Source organism: Seriola dumerili, unplaced genomic scaffold (assembly GCF_002260705.1).
Source record: "Seriola dumerili isolate Sdu_G_001 unplaced genomic scaffold, Sdu_1.0 BDQW01000331.1, whole genome shotgun sequence".
Classification (NCBI taxonomy): domain Eukaryota; kingdom Metazoa; phylum Chordata; class Actinopteri; order Carangiformes; family Carangidae; genus Seriola; species Seriola dumerili.
Genome location: NW_019174586.1, coordinates 2,421,476 through 2,440,528, shown reverse-complemented (window position 1 = coordinate 2,440,528; position 19,053 = coordinate 2,421,476). Strand labels below are relative to the sequence as shown.

The window sequence follows — 19,053 nt, the reverse complement described above, 5'->3', positions numbered from 1 at the left end:
TAAGGAATATTGGTAATTTCCTCGCAGTTGCTTACATTAACTGTAACTGTAAACACACACGTACATACACAAAAAAACCTGCACATTAAAAAGCATGTCCAATAACACACACATTTAGACATACATGTACACAAGCACACAAACATACGGCACAAAAAGACACATATGCTTACTAATACGCAGACAAATACAAAAATACACATCATAGCTCCACCCACCGCTTCCACGTCCATGATTTTCTGACGCAACAGATGATTGTCCCTCTCCAGCTCCCTTACTGAAGAGCAGCGTGCCCGTGCACCTGCCAACTGTTCTTCCAGGAGAGCTTTGGTCTCCTGCAGCGCTGCACACAGCTGCTGCTGCTCCTGCAGGGGGCGCCACGCACAGAGAGAGGAAACATGAACTGATATGACGAGGTGGAGTCGTCATCACGTCAATCAGACTTCAGGAAGGCGGAACCTTATGCCAAACATTAGCTGAGAGAATCACATTTGTTTTTTATGTGTCTACGGTAGATTTTAAAGCTCATTGATCTTTGACCCACACGTGTCAGCACTAGCACACAAGATAGTACGAACAATGTCAACATAGTCAGGACTTCATGTATTCTGTGAGCCACAGATGTAATTTACGTTGGAACCACTTCCTCTAACCTGCCCACTGCTATTAGTTTTTTCTATGAGCATGACCAGCAGTTTCCTCTATAATTATATGTCTTGACAGCAATATTACAGTCCAAGAGTTATAACTATTTATGTTTTACCTTTATTAGACAGTTTATAGAAGCGATGCAGATAGAAAATGGTGAGGAAAAGAAAGAAAGAGAATAAAGCGCAACAAAGGTCACCAGTAGACCAGGGGCATTGTGATTACAAAGCACATTATGGTATGTAATCTGTGTGTTTGCAGGGTAAGGTATTGAAAACTGTTCCATAGTTTTTTAAATCATAACTTTTACTTTTTAATGCTATTCTCTATTTAGGTAAAGTTAAGAAACCAAACATGACTCATGGCTGCTATTCCTTTTCGGGAAAGAAACTTTTGTTCCATAATTCTGAGGGACAACCACTAAAACTTGATATTTGATCATGATTTCTTCTTAAAAAGATAAAAACAACTGCAACAAAATGGGCTCAGAACTACGACAAGCAACATCAATACATGTTTAACTGAATTTCAAAGTATAATTCAGGTTTTATTTTGTAGTTTTCGCCTTTGTCTCTGTCGGTTATGATAACGTGCCCACCAGAGTAATCACTTAGGTCTAGAAACACTGCTACCAAAATAAACACAAGCGGTCAGACAATCATAGGGTAAACAAGGCAACAATTTAGCCCGATTATCTAAACCACTTTATTTTGGAGGTAAAACAAAAAGTGAGCGAGCCCATAGAGGTCTGATTGTGTGACTTCCTTTTCGGCATGTCACTTTCATTTCTCAACACGTAAGGCGAGTCATCAGAGAAATGATGGTCAGAACTATGAAAATAAGACCAAAATTGTTATAATCCAGAGTGTCTTTTAAGTGCGTTGCAGTGGATATTTTCTTTTAAAGAGACAAACCCTGCGTATAAACATTTAATGTTAGCTGTTCTGCAAAAACTGCACTGTCATTTGTCAAAATTAGTTATAAATCCAAACATGAGAAAAATTCATCCTGCCAGCTAATTTGCGCTAACGCGGAATAAATCAAATAAGACTGAGAAGGTGACAGCGAGGACACTGAGGTGTTTTACAAGGATATGAGCACATTTTCTGCCACAGAACAGTTATACTACCACAGAATAAATCTCATTTGGGTGTAAAAGCTCCAATAACTGAAGCCTTACTCCAGCTCTTTTTCAATGAAGCAGCCCCCGGGCTGTAAATCCTGATGACATCACACAATATAAACTCATTCTCTGACTTTGTTCATACTCACTCTTGATTGAAATGCTCACAGCCGTGAGACAGAATATATGGCCTTTGAGATTAAGTGGTACTTCTTTTTTAAAAATAATAGCTACGCAGAGAAAGGTTTTAAAAGGGATCTTCTTGATGTGACCTTCGCTAGTAATGTTTATATGAAGGCTTTGCTTTGTAACGTGTGTGTGCTTTTGGGTGTTTATGTATAGGCAATGTTTGATGTTGCACTGTATGGGAGATTTCTATATGTAACTTACTGCCAAAGCACTCTCTTATGTATTTTGTGGTGTAGATGTAGCCGTGCTTCCAGTTGTCTTTCTGGTGTAAATGACTTATTCAGAAGTGTGTGTAGATAGTTGTGTGCTTGAAGTGTGTCTGTGTGTGCATGTGTGTACCTTCAGCTGAGTGCGTGTGAGCTCCAGGCTGCGCAATCTGTGTTTACAGCTCTGAAGCTCAGTCTGGAGCTGCTCAGCCCGTGCAGCTCGCTCTCGGGCGCAATCCAGCTCATCCCGCAGTGCACGCATTCCCCTCACCTCACCCTGCAGAGAACGGTTCTGCAGACAAACACACACACACACAGTCACACAGATACACAGACACACACACATACATACACATTAAAATAGCAGAGGGGTTGAGGTCAAAAAAGGTTGTGCACAGATCTGGGATATGCAGTAGAGCAAATGTTGACAAAGTCTGATACAGGAAAGAGGAGAGGTGTGTGTGTGTGTGTGTGTGTGTGTGTGTGTGTGTGTGTGTGTGTGTGTGTGTGTGTGTGTGTGTGAGTGTGTGTGTGTGTGTGTGTGTGTGTGTGTGTGTGTGTTTGTGTGTGTGTGTGTTTGTGTGTGCGCATGTGCATGCATGCTTGCATGTTTATGAGGATGAGAGAGAATAAAAAACACACCTCTTCTATAGGATCTCAGTCAAAAGTTAGAATTAAGTTCAGTTCAAGTTCAGACTAAGGTAAGGGTTACACAGTGGGAAGAAAATTAATATACCCAAACATTTTATTGGAGAATCAAAAAATCTTCCAAAACCCAAAGAGTTTGTGATTTTTTGACGCTATAACAAAATCCGTAACTGTTAGTAAATCTAGCACTACAAAAACAGAAAAATACAAGTAAACGATTAGAGGAAGGCTTCTTCAATGAAGGAGCATTATGACCTTATATGACCTATGATTACACATGTAGTTTTGCTCTGGATTATGAACATTTAATCTGTACAGCTGGGACAGAAAGTTGGCTGCAATGTGTGCAGCCTAATTGCTGCTAAGGACACAACCAAAGAGGAATTGACTTACTGGTTATTAAAAGACACCTGTGTATTGTGCTGTTGGCTGTGCTGTATCCTTTATAAGCCTAAAAAAGTTTTACGTTTGATAAAGCTTTTCTGTGTGTCCAAAGTGCTTAAAAAATTATAACAAAGACTAAATTAAAAATTGTATCATTAATATTAATATCAATATTATGAAAAATATGAATGATATTATTATTACAAAAAAGCCAAACATCTCAAATTTGGTAGTGCAAGTCATGTGTACCTCTTTCTGAAGTTTCTTCAGCTGTTCCTCCATGGTTTGTATCTCCTGCGTGTAATCCAATAACTGATCACCTTTGTCTTCCCTAATAAAGTCAAACATAAAACCATCGACAATCAAAAAAGCAATCATACATTTTTTCACAGATCATTTTCAGTTTTTTTATTTGAGCCTTGTTTATGATACATTGGCTGACAAAAGTATAGAGCAAATTTTGTTTGCTAGAAATAGTAAGTAGTAAGAAAAGTAAGAAATGATAAGTGGCCAACAGTGACCTTTATGATATAGTCTACATCAAATACACTGGGAATTGGATTCCAGCACTGAGTACCTTACTTGTTCTTTACTTGTTGCTGAGTAACAACTGACAGTCGTGTGTACTGTAGTGTAACAAAATCATTTGCACATTTTTCATGTTGACCTTTATCACTACTTCCCTAAAGGTTCTCTTGAGTTTTTCCGTCACACACATAGCCTTCATTCACATGCACTCACAGTTGCTGTTTAAGGCGGCGGAGTTTGGCCTTGCTGTCTGCCAGCTGGAGTGCCAGACCTTGGGGTGGCTCCTCGCTGTGACCACCCAGGGGCGCCGTGGTTGAGTCAGCCTGGGACTCCCGCTCCCGACACATCTCTGCTATCCTCTAGGAGGGAGAGGGGGAGAGAGATGGGTTGAGAGACATGGCAAGGGACAAAGAGGGCCGAGGATAAGAAGGGTTTATGGGAGAGTTACAGGAACTAAGAAGAGATTGGTAACTAAAATTAAGAAGTGTTGGTATTCAAAATTTAAAACCCTTAAAGTGTAACAGACAGTTTGGTAAAGTGACTAAAATTCTGGTTCATTTTGCACTGACTGCAGGTACATTATTTTTTTATATTTTATTTTTAAACTATTTGTTGTTCTACAGATGAATGTAAAATGACTTTTCTTTGTTTGTAATCGTGCCTCTGATCTATTTGACATTTTCTATGACATTACAGCAATAGAAAATTCTGTTTCCATGTAGTTACACTATTCAGAACAGTAAAGTGAGCCTTTGTTTCATCAAGCTTATTTGAATCAGTGGAAATTATCTGATCAAAATGGATTACCTTATGATGTGCTGATCTCATATTAAGGTTGTTGCTAAAGGTTTAGAACATTTTCAACATTATTCACTGTTCAAAACTAAAATGCCCTTTTATCCAGCAAAAACTGGTGACAGATCTCAGTGGAACAAGAGTCAAACTAAGAAAACATGCTCATACATTTGGTAATAATTGGGGTCTAGGTCTTAAAAACGAAAAAAATGACTTTGCTTTTCAAAGTACCTCTCAAATACTATTATTGTAGTTTGTTTTTGAGACAGAGTAACTCCAGTCCAGTGACATGTATTTTCGTTTTCAACTTCAAGTTCCACAGTATGCTCATGTTTTCTGAATGTTAATCTATCCTACAGCACTATCTGAAATACCATTTTAACACCAGCTTTTGTTGCCTAAAAGGAAGAATTGCTACAACTGTTAGTGGTAAATAACAACTACAAACTGAATATGAGATCTGAGCAGCATAAGATATAAAATGTTGATCAAATATCTGACACAATGCTTTCATTTTCCTCATAACCTCATAAAAACATCATGTTCGTGTGATGGCAAACATTGTACAGGTCTGAGACAAAAACATCTAACACATTTTCTGGGGGTATTTTTTTTTTTTCCTTTTTTGTCCTTAGTGGAAGATTTTCAGTGGAGAAGTAGACAACAAACAAAGGGAGAGAGAAAGAGAGGTATGACAAGCATCAAAAGTCCCCAGCAGGAATCGAAACAGGGACATTGTTGTTGTACTATATGTTAATATGTTATATGTCATATGTAGTCTTAAACTACTAGGCCCAAAAAGATTTCCTTTGAAATCATTTTAAGGCCCAAAAATGTGAAAGCAGAACTTTGCAAGCCACCAATTACTTTACATGGGAAGAAGTTGAACTCCAGCAAAGCTACACCAGGGAGAAACCTCATTTGGTTAACTATAGCTACTTAGAAAAAGTAGTTCAAACTACTCTGTACACAAAATGATCCAAGTGACAATGTACATGTGGTATGAAATTATAAGATAATATAATTTATGTTTTCATGGGCAGATTTTGTTACCTTTGAACAGACTAGCTGTTTCCCCTTGTTTCACGTCTTTATGCTAAGCTAGGCTAACTGGATACTGGCTGTTGTTTCATATTTAGTGTACAAATATGAGAGTGGTATCAATCTTCTGGTAGTATCAATCTTTCTAACTCAGGACAAGAAAGAAAATGAGTGTATTTTCCAAAATGTCAAACTATTCTTTTAAGTGTGCATATGCATACCTCCATGTGTGTGTCTCTATTTGCCAGCAGGCTTTGGATCTGTTTGGCCATGGAGCTGAACACCAGCTGTAAGTCTGCACCTTCCACCTCCATCAGCTCCTCCCACTGCAGCGGCAGCACCACGTGAGGATCCTGAGTCACCTGCAGCAAGGACAGTGTGTCATGTCTCTATCATAAGATCAATGTGCGTCTGGGATAACCCGACACAAAATGGCAGATCTGGGGACGAATGATCCAGGCAGCAGGAAGATTGTGTGAATACCAAGCAGAAATGCATCGATGTGCAATGGAAAAAAAAAAATCTTCCTTACATTTCTATCGGGAATGTGTGTCCAAAAATACCTGACTAATACATGCAAAACTAATAATCATGTAGACAGGTTTGGAATGTCCTCGAGTGGAAGGCATATGAAAAGCGAGCAGGGGGTGCATCCATCCACACAAGAAGAGCACCTCTCACCTCTATGATTTATGAGGCTGAGAAACCTGGCACAGAAGAGGCTGGTGGGCAACATGCTGTTACTGTAATTCAGACACGCTGCTATGCAACATGCTGTTTGTATAATGCTGGCAATTACTCACAGGGGGTATTTTTAAAAAGAGCACAAATTGGCCTTTCTGCCTTATTGGAGAGGACAGTGGAGGATGACAGCAAAGAAAAAAGGAGACAGGCTGATGTGACAGAGGTGGAGATGGAGAAGTGGACATGAGCTGCAGGATCCATGCTACGGTAGCAGCAAGGGGCACCCAGAGGTCCTAAAAAGGCAGCCAGCAGCATGATGAGTAGTTAATTTTCACACTTACAGGGAGCACCAGAGGAAAGTATTATAGTTTCACTCTGTCAGCCTTCAGGCCAGACAGTGAAGAAATTCTTTGCTAAATCATATTTAGGGACAAAAATCATTTTAGAAGTGTCTCCCCTGGACAATATCCCCTCATACTGATGACCAGTCGCTGAATGCCTTTTATATGTGGGGTGTTAATTAATTTGGCTCTTGAACATACCTGTTGAATGCAGCTGGCAATGGCCGCCTGGGTCTCAATGTCCAGAGATTGGATCTGCTGAATGAATGTCTCCTTCTTCTCACACTGCAGACAAAGAGGGATGAAATGGTGTCAGGTGTGTGTGTGTGTGTGTGTGTGTGTGTGTGTGTGTGTGTGTGTGTGTGTGTGTGTGTGTGTGTGTGTGTGGTTAATCTGCAACTATTTTGATAATCAGTCAGTGTGGTTTTTTTTTCAAGCAAAACTATCATCATCATCATCATTGTAAACTAAATATCTTTGGGCTGGTCATATAACGCATTCATATTTAATATTTAAAAACCTTTGTTTAAAGGTTAGCAATGTTTAATGCTGTATTCATATTATTCGTATTCATATTAGTATTTTAACAAAGGATGAACATTTTACATGTAAGCGTGTGAAAGTGATTCTAACATTTCACATGTTACCAGATCAATACTTTTAGAGAGTTAGATTTAAATTACTTTACACTACAGCGCATTTATTTGGATTTCACTTGCATTTCACTTCAGCTTTCAGACACCATCAAAATCCTAATATTCATTCATTTTTCACTGGAAATGTCTATTTTTCTCCAAACACTTTTGCCATGAGATAAATTTGAAAGATGCTATGATAGGAGCTGTCCTGTCATGAAATGTTGGATAAGCAGAAATCTGGGCCTTGATTTAAAAAAAAGTCTGGCAATCAGATGAGTCATTAATATTCGTTCTTTGAGGGCCAGGGATTTCTGTGTTACATTTCATGGCAATGCATCCAGTTTATTTTACCCTGGACCAGGGTCTTGGACAGACAGAAATGTGAAATATTGACCATCAGTACAAAATTCTGGGTGTCTGCAGGTTTAGTGAACAACACTGGTGTCATTATCAACCTTCAAAAAGCGTGCTGGTCATGTGAGTGTGTGATCACCTGCACTGCACATCCTAGTAAGAGGAGCAGCAGTCGCCTGAGCTCTTCCACAGCTGCCTCTGAGGACACAGAAATAACTGTCATCATCATCATTATCATCATCATCTTCCACCCCCCACCACCATCCTCCCTATCATTATCACCTTAATGTGTTTCACAGATAGCCAAGATATGGACTCGTATATAAAGTATAATTACTTTCTTGCTGCTGAGAGACATGGCACTGATAGGATCATGTTGTTATCTTGTACCTGTTAGGGGGTCCTGCCCCAGAATGGCAACGCTTGGGAGAGGCATCAGTATCAACTGCTGCAGGTCTTCCTAAAGAAAAGAGTAAATGTAAAGAGCCAAGTGAAAAAAAAACAGTGGAGAAAAAAAAGGTGATCAGCTGGTCTATCCCGTCTGTCTGCCCACAGCCTGAATAAACAACAACAGCAAAACTTTCCACCAGCCTGCTGCAGTTTGTGGTGTAAACAAAGAGCTGATATCCGATAAGAGGACATCTTTTTTTTGTTCTTCCAGGGTCAAGGAGGCTTTACGCTGATTAGGTTTAGTATATTTCAGAATTCTCTAAATGTAATAGAAATATTAAAAAAAAAAAATCTGATGAATGGATTAACAGTCCTGTAACAAAATCCCTTAAATGCTTCCATTGTTGCTCTTGTGCTGTAAAGATATGGGTAATGTGGGTAATCCAAACACGGCACATTAGCAACATACAGATCCACAAAGATCACAATAGACGTCATGCACAACCCTTTACTAACAACAAAGCGGGTAACTACAGCAAACAAGCTCCTTACAGAGCCTGATCTGTACATTTTCATGCCCATTATTATTGGCTGACTTTAGTTTGTCACAGACATATCAGTGTTGTCGGTATGTTGGGTTATAAATTACAACAAATTATATAATATAGAAATTCCAATGGTATGATGAAATTTAGTAAAAAATTACGATGTTTGTCTCCCACAGATTTGAATTTGCGGATCATATACTTGCAATTTACAATCGCAATGTTGAAGTCAGACTGGATTATTTTGTTGCTTTTCAAAAATTCAAAAAAATGTGTTCATGTCAAAATGACAAATATAGGCCATGTGTCACAGTAGACACTTCGACATCACGGCAAGCAAAGCAGAGAGGTCTTACAGGGACACTTGAATAGAACAGAGCCACTGTTAACATTATTAGTAATAACCCTGACACCCCACCCACTTCCTACTATGACAAATCAAAATGTCTGCTGTTAAAAACACCTACTGGTGAATCAATACTGTTAGCTGATTTATTTCCACCCTCAAATATCTCACTCAAAAATCCAATCAAATCTCTAAAACTCACTCACTTTTTAATTTATTTAGAAATAAGTTGAATCTCAGCCCATAGTAATCTAAAAGAGATCTGTCAAACATAAACCTGGCCAGGGTTGGAACAGCTTAATTGGAGCTTATGCTGAATATTCATTCTCCTGTGGATCTGGGGCTTCATAAATCCACATTTTTGGAAGGAACAGGTTTTCATAACTCAACATAAGCAGTTTTGCCTTATCATGAACACATAAACATCAAGTTGAAGCATTTTTGTATTTGGCTTTGATGTGATTGTTTTGATTTTTTTAAATGCGGCTTTTAACAAGTAATGACCTTACATTGCTAGCTATAGTCATTCATTCACTGTATTCACTGTACATTCACTACATTTATTAGGATCCAGATTAGCTTCAGCAGAACAGAAGCTACTATTCCTGGGGTCAGATCACACACCCTGATAACAGACCACATAAATTCATATTCAAACACACCAATAACACCCACTCACAGCTTTCAAACTAAACAGGCTTAACAGTCTAAGGCAGAAATACTAACAACATCGAATAGACATAAACAATAAAACACATACCTCCAATAAAAGATAGCTTAGAAGGACATCTATAAATAACCCAACAAGACAATTATTACAGCAGTTCAACGAAATAAGTGCAACTGATGTAATGCCTGGGCGTAAATTATAACTACATAAAATTATAAGGTGAGGAGGAAGATTGTGTCAGAAGATGCTGTTTCAGGAGAGATTTAAATATATGTTTTTCTTGTTTCCTGAATTCCACGTACAGACAGAGATCTCTCTTTTTCAATACACATGCCTGATATGATAATCCTGGTTATTTGAACTAAGTGAATAAGTTGTTTAAGCAAGATGTCCAACAACTTGGTAACAGAAATAACAAAAATAATGTGACTATAATACATTATACATGTCACAAACATGTATTCTAACTGTACAATGATCAGGCAGTCAGATACAGAGGGAAAAGAAATATGTTTATGGTGAAATATAGATGAAAAATATGGTGAAAAATAGAATTTAAACATTCACCAAAGACGCTAAATCTCAGAAACGAGAGGGGAAATGCCTCCTCAAGTTAAAAGGCGATGCTGTGGACAATAGTGGGTAAATTGGTCCTATATCCTCAATCGGGATGTTTCTTGCATGGTCCTGTGCTAGAAAGCATTTATGTGTAACACGTTAAAGATGACCAGAAGCCCACTAACACTGTGGTCAGCTTGTTTCAGCAAGCTGTAGTTTCCACTCCAAGATCTCGGACAAATCTCCTGACAAATTCTGAATGACACTGAATCAAGCTGGACGACAAACGCCTCAGACATTCTCTGTCCAAAGACCTGGTTTTTCTGGCAACAAAAACAAGTATTTGTCATGTGAAGCTGCTGTGCTTTGCCCTTCCTATATTGCTATCTAGTGCAGCACCAGTGTAGCAGGTCATCAGCCTGTTACTTTCCTACTACTAATTGGTCTTAAACTCAGAAAGGACCAGTTAATTAAAAAATGTTTCTGTCAAAGAGCCACACACTGACGTTGGCTAGCTCTTTTCCCAACTGTTCTGAAAGCCTGTTCACATCCTCCCGTGATCCATCACTGCAAAATCACCAGCCTACAGAAGCAAGTCACAATTACAGCTCTCTCTCTCTCTGCGGCTTCGTGTAATTTATAAACTGTACAGTGAGAAATGCAATGTACCAAGAGGCAGGCACTCCCTTCAGCAACTCCATCGTGTGCGAGTTTGGCATCAGAGCCATGTGCAGCCAACCTGAAGTTTCTGCTCCTTCAGGGCATATAGGACATTATCCACTGCAGCTCTGTGTTGGTCTTCGTTCAGCCTCATAGTTCATAATGCCAAACACACTCCTGCAGGAGATTAGCCAGACTGGAAATTATATAGAAGCTGCCTGTTGTTGTTGTTGGCATGCTCAAGTCCTCTCATGAAGTGTTCCCTCTCCAGCATCCACACAGCCAAGATACATACTGGGTTGTATTAGCTTAAATCGCTCCTGTACTATATTTCATACATCATCACTTAGAACAATAATATACCCTGCTTAAGTGAGAGATTAACAATATGAGTAAAACATGGTGCAATTATCTGTTTTATCCTTTGATTTCCAGGCTACTTTCTCTCTAGGTTAATTCTAGTAGCATCATGGCGAAAAAAAAAACAAAGAATTAGCTTTTATCTCTCAATGAATGAGCCCTGAAAATGATCTACTGTTGTATATAATACTACTGAATTTGGTAAAACATTTTTCATCAAGCTGCTGGCTGCAGTGGTGAAGAGAATTAAAATCCATCTGCAACTTTATCTTTTCCAAATTCCATCTTTCTATCAGCTTTCTACAAGTTTTCATTACAATACTTCTGCTGCCTCGCTTTCACACTCTGTTATCTTCATGAATGTATGTGCGCAAATCACATTTTTTATGTTAATTCAAACATCATTTATTGGATGTTCTTAAAAATGTCACAGTTTACTGGCGACAGAGAACTTTAAATGCGGTTAATAAATTAGTAGGCAAGAGAAATTAACATTTAAAATCCCATTAAGAGAAGGTTGAAAACAAAGTGTCTCCATTCAGCAGCATTAAAGGCTTTTAGGGTGGAATAGAATAGAATAGAATAGAACAGAACAAAATAGAATAGAACAGAATAGAATAGAATAGAATAATGCACAGAATAGAATAGAATAGAATAGAATAGAATAGAATAGAATAGAATAGAGTACAACAGAATGGAATAGAATAATGCACACAATAGAATAGAATAGAATAGAGTAGAATAGAATAGAATAAAACAGAATAGAATATAATAATGCACAGAATAGAATAGAATAGAATAGAATAGAATAAAACAGAATGGAATAGAATAATGCACACAATAGAATAGAATAGAATAGAGTAGAATAGAATAGAATAAAACAGAATAGAATAGAATAATGCACGCAATAGAATAGAATAGAATAGAATGCCACTCTGCACTATGGAAAAGTGCAGAAGCAGATAGAATAGAACAGTACAAACAGAATAGAATAGAACAGAATACAACACAATAGAACAAGAATAGGACATACAATAGCGCAGCACAGAATACTATAGACCAGAGGATAACAGAAGAGAACAGAACAGAATCTAAACTGTGGAAGTTCTCTGCATTCACATTTGTTTCATTGACACAAATAGCTCAGTCACTGTGTTAGAAGAAGCTGAGGTCACAGCAGAGAAAATTAAGCCTTGCCAGGCTGCACACTGTTGCTGTGGCTCACCACACTCGTCATCGTATCTCACACACACACACGCACACATAAGCACCAACAGCATCAAAAAAACAGAAAGCGAGAAGTAAAAGCCTGACCAATGTGGAAATAACCGTCCACAGGGATAATGGAGCCTATTCTGAGCACACCTGGTGAAATTCTAGTGCAACGCCGACTGATATGAGCTTCCCAATTATTGCCAGCGTCTTGTCCTGCTCTGAGCTTTCAGGGGACATCTGTAATTCACTAAAAAATTAGGAAGTGAAACATTGTAGACTTGTGTTCTTATTTTGTGTGCATGCTCAGTCCACTTGAGTAATGCTTGAGGGAGGCTTTCTTTGCTGAGAACAGAGGCCTTTGAATCATCCTCCGGGGGAAAGAATTGTGTCATTTCCTCAAATGCCACAGGCACCTACAATGCACGTTATGAAATGCATGATACTGAGAGCTATTTGATAGATTTTTATTCTCTTCCCTTCCTCAACCCCCTAACCATAAAAGATTCAGCTCGCCACTCCTCCACTTTTTCTCACTCCATTTGCCTGATAATAAGCAGGGACACGTCTACTGAGGATGGAAATTTTCTGTGTTTCATCTTCTCTTTTGTCCAAGTCCTCCGTCACCCGATGCATACACTTCAAACTTTCTACAATATTCTTAGGCGAAATATTCGTGTCGAGACTGATAGTTGAGCTTAATCTTGTCCTGTGTTTTTACTACCTCACAGCTAGACAACTGTTTCTCCAGCCCTCCTCCATCACTCCCTCTCCCTCGCCATTTGGTGTGGCCCTGAGTTATGTTTTAGAGGGATATATCAGCGCTTTTACAAGACTTTTCTATTTATGATGAACTGGGAGTCATTTCAGTACAGCCACAAAAAAGCCATTACACCAGTGTTTTTGGAGAACTTTTTGCAAGAAGTGCTAGAGAAAGTGAAAAGGGCTCAATCCAGTGTAAGACCATTTCCAAATGACTGTGTATGTATCACCGTGTCACAGGTTTGCCTCAGCATTACTTTTCTGTGTGATGACAGGTGGAGATCAAAAGAGTTTGAGAAGGTATCAAAATATTGAGTTAAGCTTTATTGAGGTTTTACTTACACAGAGATAAAACTACCAGAAAAATGACTCAAAGGAATAGTTTGAAACTTCAGAAAATACACAGTCACTTTCTTGCTGGGAGTTAGATAAGAAACTCGATACCACTCTCATGTCTGTATAGTAAATACTGGCTAGCTGAATTAGCCCACCAGCTCCTCTAAAGCTCACTAAGCAACACTTACAGCTTGTTTTAGCTTAATTCAATTAAAGCTGAACTGTAAAAATGACAAGTTGTGGCTTTACGGGGATATAGTTCTGGCCCGGGCACAGTGTCTACAGAGACCCCAGAAATTTGCTTTTACACATTTTTTCAACGAAGAAAAACAAACAAGATATAATGAGCTGGCCCTTTCATGCACAGTGGTCACTACAGTGGACAGCAACTCAAAAGCCAATTTTCCTGTATATATCTGGGCTCGGATGGGTGTAGCTATATATCAGTCACTACAGAGAATAGTCCTTGAATACACCATAAGCAGCCACCAAGTTCCAATAAATGCAAATGTGGATAAAAACCCCATCATCCAAGATCGCCAACGAAATATCGTTATATTTCTCAAATATTTATTTTACACATGCAGAGAATTACGAATAAACTGTGTCCACTGAAGTTGACATCATGCATTACTCATAATACAGCTACAAATCACATTTATCATTATTATTTTTTAAAGGTTATTGTTAAGAAGGCCAGTATACACATCCTGCCAAGACTTTGTTCAGCAATAAAGGTCTCTTCATTAAAACCTCTGGAATATCTGTAGTCGCTTCAGTGGTGGGCTGTCCCTTCTCTGAACCCGAGTATATTAGAGAGACCACTGTCAGTCAATCACTTTCTTATAGTTTTTGACTTTTTACGGCATGTTGGATGAATTAACACAAAGGGTAAGAGAAAAGAGCGAGAAGCAAGAAAAGTAAACAGAAGGTTTAAAACCAGATTCCCACAACTTTGAGGCAAACTGACAATTCTTAAGTAACATTAAAATTTCTCATTTATAAAGTGCTGTTTAAAAAGAGCAAAAATGCAATTAAATTGAGACAATACATCAAAAGATAGACTATGGTATTTCCATTGTTGTCACAAACTCTTACAAATTGTATCTCAGGAGTCAAAAAACAATGGAGATGCTGTAAACAGACTGAAACTTCATTGTACATTTCACCCACTTAATGGTGGAAATGTTTAAAAGTCTTTGAGAAAGCCAATGCATGCTCTGTTGATTCTCAGCACATCACTCCTGATTTCCCTCCTGATGATCTGATCTAACTCCTCGACCTCCCCCTCCTCCCGCCCGTGACCCTCCCCTACCTGGTAGAAGGCTCTGAGGTGTCGATTTAAAATAGAAAAGTTCTGTACTCTCAGCATGTGATCATCTCTCCCACTGTCGTACAGCCGCTCCACTTTGGGGTTGGGGTCTCTGGGATGAACACAGAAAAGACAAGGCGGGGTATTTACTGCAGCTTGATCAAAAAGCCTAGCAACACATCTCTCCTGATGAGAAATTCTTATGCAACGGTGCATTTAAGCAGAGAGTGAATAAAATTTTAATGAGCCTGAGAAGCAGGCAGTGAGAATCCTCATGTAATTATTTGTTGAAATAACGTGGCTTGGGTCAGGCCAAATTAATCAGCTGTTCGCCAAATACTGACTAGGATCTTGTCTTGCCAGTTGAGGGAGAAAAGGTTTTATTCTGCTGAAATTTGAACACGGAGATAAGGAATTCAGCAGAGACGACTAACACAGTGGCACGTATGCAGAACCCCATCTCATGATTCACTGGAAATTTGTGGCAAATATTAATGGGTCATACATTCATGCCATCCCTTCACATTGACTGCAGAACAATGTGAGTTTACAAAAGGGAATGTGATCCAGGTTATATCAAATTTTATGCAAGAAAAACATCAGGGTCTACAGCTATGCTAGCAGCTATGTGAGGCTGTAAAGCTGTGCTTTTGATGTAGACATGCCAACAATGACAATGCTATGTTCACTGTCTTAGCCCCTTTTACACAGAAATCTTGCTATATTGCTGTTAAGAAGACACCTAATTATGCTGGCTTTGCTTATTTACACAGGACCAAACAAAGCCGACACATTGCCTCCCCTGTGTGTGAGTTAAGATAGCATGCTGGCTCTTCATTTTACACGGATGTCGATCCAGCTGTCTGACTACCTCCGCTGCCGGCCTACTGCTAGGACAACAATGCCCCCTCAGTCCGAGGCGGAATAAAGGCGCAACATTCCCGCCTCGAACAGGCTGTATAAAAAGGGACTGTTGTTTATGTGTTAGCATGCTAGCATTAGCTAATTAGCAATAAACAAGTGTAAATGAAGTGTCATTAGTTTTACAGGTATTTGGTCATGAAACAAAGAGCTTGACAAATAAAAATGTTAACATGGTGATGGCACCAGATAAGATGTGAGGGGACCAAAGTGATTACAATTCATTTTGAGGAGTACATTACAATTTGCCATCCCTAAAGCTACACCACTAGCATGGTTAAAAACCAGTCATACTTACTTATTACTCTTATTTATTCAATGTTTTTAATGGATTACACTCTAGAAGTAGCCTTGGAGTTTAACTGGAGAATGGGTTTCGGGCCCATTTCCACTTTTTAACTTATTAATAAAAAGCCATGGATTTGGCCAATTTTTGCAACTAACCTCAAGGTTACACTAGCTTCTTTTCTTTTTTTTGTTTTCAAATTTCCCAACAAAGGCTCAAAATGAGCACTTTAGACTCTTCTATATTTTATTTCTAATTTAAAATTTAAATGCTCCTCTAACATTACCAATTCACTGGAAAATGCCCCCACATTCATCAAATTAGCTCATATTTTCCTTTGTCTAGTTGTCAATTTTATTCCAGTGTAAAGCTGCAAGGCAATGAAGCAAGAAAATATAAATCAATCTTACATGACCCTCATGACCTCATTGAGAAAAATCCCATTGGTCAGCCTGAGGTAGCGATCCCGGGCACTCTGGGAAATTGAGTTCACTTCCATATACTGACTGTAGAGCGGGACGCCGTCCTCACTCCCCACCATCTTCTCAAACAGATGAACCTGTGAGAGACAGGGAGCGATTATCTTGTATGTCTGGAGAAAAGCATGAGTGGACAAGGAAGTGGACAAGACAAGGAAGACATGAGAAAGGAGCAGAAAATAGGTACAGAGCAAGCGACAAGAGATGGAGAGGCACAAACATTTTCACACAGGAAGCCACTTGAGTTGGTGCACCTGTCTGGACAGGTGGGATCTGTGCTCTCACACTGGGAAGCACTTCACAGTGACAGGCAGCCAAGCAGGACTGCAGCCAAGGTCCCTCTCTCCGCTAAGAAGAGCTGTGCCAATGCAAACTGCAATATAATGAGGTTTATTCCCACCTGCACCTTCTAAAAACTGCACTGTGGGTAAACAGAGTAACAACCTCGAGTGGGTTCAGCTGATGAGGTGAGGCAGAGGAGCTTGTGACCCTGTGCGACCAGGTAGACATGGTAGCAGAGCAATTACAGTGGATGTCCTTCAACATATGTGACGCAGGGTGAAAGTTCTCGTGTCAGTGAATAACCGCCCTGCTGAAGTGCCCTTGAGCAGATACTGACCCTTTGTCAGCTGCAGGCATCCTGTTGAAATTGATCTTTGACCTTGTATTTGGAGGAGGACAACAATAACGACTATCCTCATAAGCTTCAGCAGAGTATCACACTATAGCATAAATACTGTTCATTGACCAGAAGGGGGAAGAAATCCCCTCAGGCCGATTGGTTTCCCATGTGGAAAACCCAGCTGGAAATTCAGTCTGTTACTAAAGCAACAAATCCTCAACTGATTTTTGTGAGACTATATTCTCTTGAATGCACAGTAAATAACTCTGTATTATTTTTTGAATCTCAAACCGCCCATTGACGTGGAAGTGTCAAAGCTAGGAGAGAAAAAAAAAGCTGGTCACTAAGAGGCAAGGGAAGCTGCCAAAAGGAGAAGTGGAGTTTGTTTTGTTGTACACAATAGCAAAAAGACACTCTCTAGGCTGTTTTTCGCTGTTTATTCAACTCCTGGTTATTTATTTGGGTGAATAGGAGCTACTGGAAAGCAGGCTGCTCTAAAATATACAAAGTTATAAGTATTTGTGACTGGAAATAATGTAGGGTTTACTACAGAACTGGTCACTGTCCAAGCTCTACACAGTCTTTAGACAATCTTCGTGGTTTATTCTCCTCTCTGTGCCTCTAGAAATGATGACCTTTTCTCTAACTCAAAGTGATAAATGATAAATGACGTACCCATTGCGCCAACGCACTTTCCATGAATTCCTCAATTATCTCCATAATGTTAGAGTCCATTGTTGTGTTGGGAGAGCTGGGAAACACTACAGAATATCGCTAATTAAAAACATTATATGAGTAATGAATCAAAGAGAGAGAAACAATCTCCCGTCAAGTGAAGTAGTTTGACATTTCTGTGGCCTGTCCCCTCCCTCCCTCCACCTCGCTGTCTCTTCCTCTCTCTCTGTGTCAGTTTCATTGCAAAACCACACCGGAATTTTCAAAACTCACATGTTGCGTTTCTCTCTCTCTCTCTCTCTCTCTCTCTCTCTCTCTCTGAGCAGACATCTTCACACTCCACTCAACGTCTAAGCTACAGAGATGTACTATGACTATACTATGACTAAGAATGAAGCCTGCAAACGTGACAAAACGTGCACTGTGCTCTTAAAGGTAGATATTTGAGTCTCACTTCCTGCTATGGGCTTTAAACAACATGAAACAGGTATAACAACTGATTATGTGCGACATCTCTTGAATTCATGATCGAGGCTACACGGCGATATGAAAATGTTTGATGATATAAAACCTAGATTTGACCCAGAACAGGCTATTTCCATGAGAAAAACCACGTGCTACGGGGCCTGGTGTAAAGTCCTACAGCAAGCACCAGGGTTTGAATGAACTTATTATTACCAACAAGTTGCCAGAGCTGTAGTGGTGCCAGTGTTCCTCCAAGTCCTCAACGCAACACGGTCAAGACCTATTCAACGACTGTGCTATGGCGACCCCTGGTGGTTTAAAATCAAAGTCCCTATTTGCCCATTTTAAAATTATGAATTACATCATTATTTCCATAACAAAAACACTGGGGGAAGTGTAACCAAGCAGCCTTTCTTTTTATGTATGTGCTGCACTTCCTGCACAGTGAAAACTATTTTAAGAAATTGTCTCTGTACCTGCACTTCATTAGCTTGTAGATGGCATGTGGATTTATTGCCATATAAACCCCTTTCTAGCTGAAGGTCTAGACAGCTGCATATTGTTATTCATGTAGTATGTACGTCCTTGTACACAGGTGTTTTACAATAAGTCTCCTCTTTCACTTGAATGCTGGGAATCTCAAATGTTTAAGGATTGACAAATTCAAAATTACTTGCCAAATTTGTTTGTGTATTCATCTATTTATTTTAATTTTTTTATTCTTGAACAACATTTTCATTTGCTTTGTTGTAATTATTCAAGAAAACTATTTATTGACTAACCCAAAACCGAACCTTTTAACCTCTGCTGCCTGTGTTTTATAATTAAAGAACGTGTCTTTCTGCAACCACTGAGAGCATCTTCATCTGCTTGTT

At 39.2% G+C, this 19,053-nt stretch overlaps 1 protein-coding gene across 1 annotated transcript in view; it reads right to left on the bottom strand.

The window, feature by feature from the left end:
• Positions 1-17,855, bottom strand: part of LOC111232563 (girdin-like) — a 42,331-nt gene extending 24,476 nt beyond the window's left edge. The window contains exons 1-11 of the mRNA XM_022760139.1: positions 17,714-17,855; positions 16,348-16,496; positions 14,734-14,842; positions 7,970-8,039; positions 7,719-7,777; positions 6,789-6,872; positions 5,784-5,924; positions 3,940-4,085; positions 3,448-3,529; positions 2,300-2,458; positions 219-365 (exon numbers count right to left, since the gene is read on the bottom strand). Coding sequence (XP_022615860.1) covers positions 219-365; positions 2,300-2,458; positions 3,448-3,529; positions 3,940-4,085; positions 5,784-5,924; positions 6,789-6,872; positions 7,719-7,777; positions 7,970-8,039; positions 14,734-14,842; positions 16,348-16,496; positions 17,714-17,773 — 1,206 coding nt within the window. The 5' untranslated portion in view covers positions 17,774-17,855. The remainder of the gene's footprint in view (positions 1-218; positions 366-2,299; positions 2,459-3,447; positions 3,530-3,939; positions 4,086-5,783; positions 5,925-6,788; positions 6,873-7,718; positions 7,778-7,969; positions 8,040-14,733; positions 14,843-16,347; positions 16,497-17,713) is intronic.
• Positions 17,856-19,053: the final 1,198 nt, after the last annotated feature.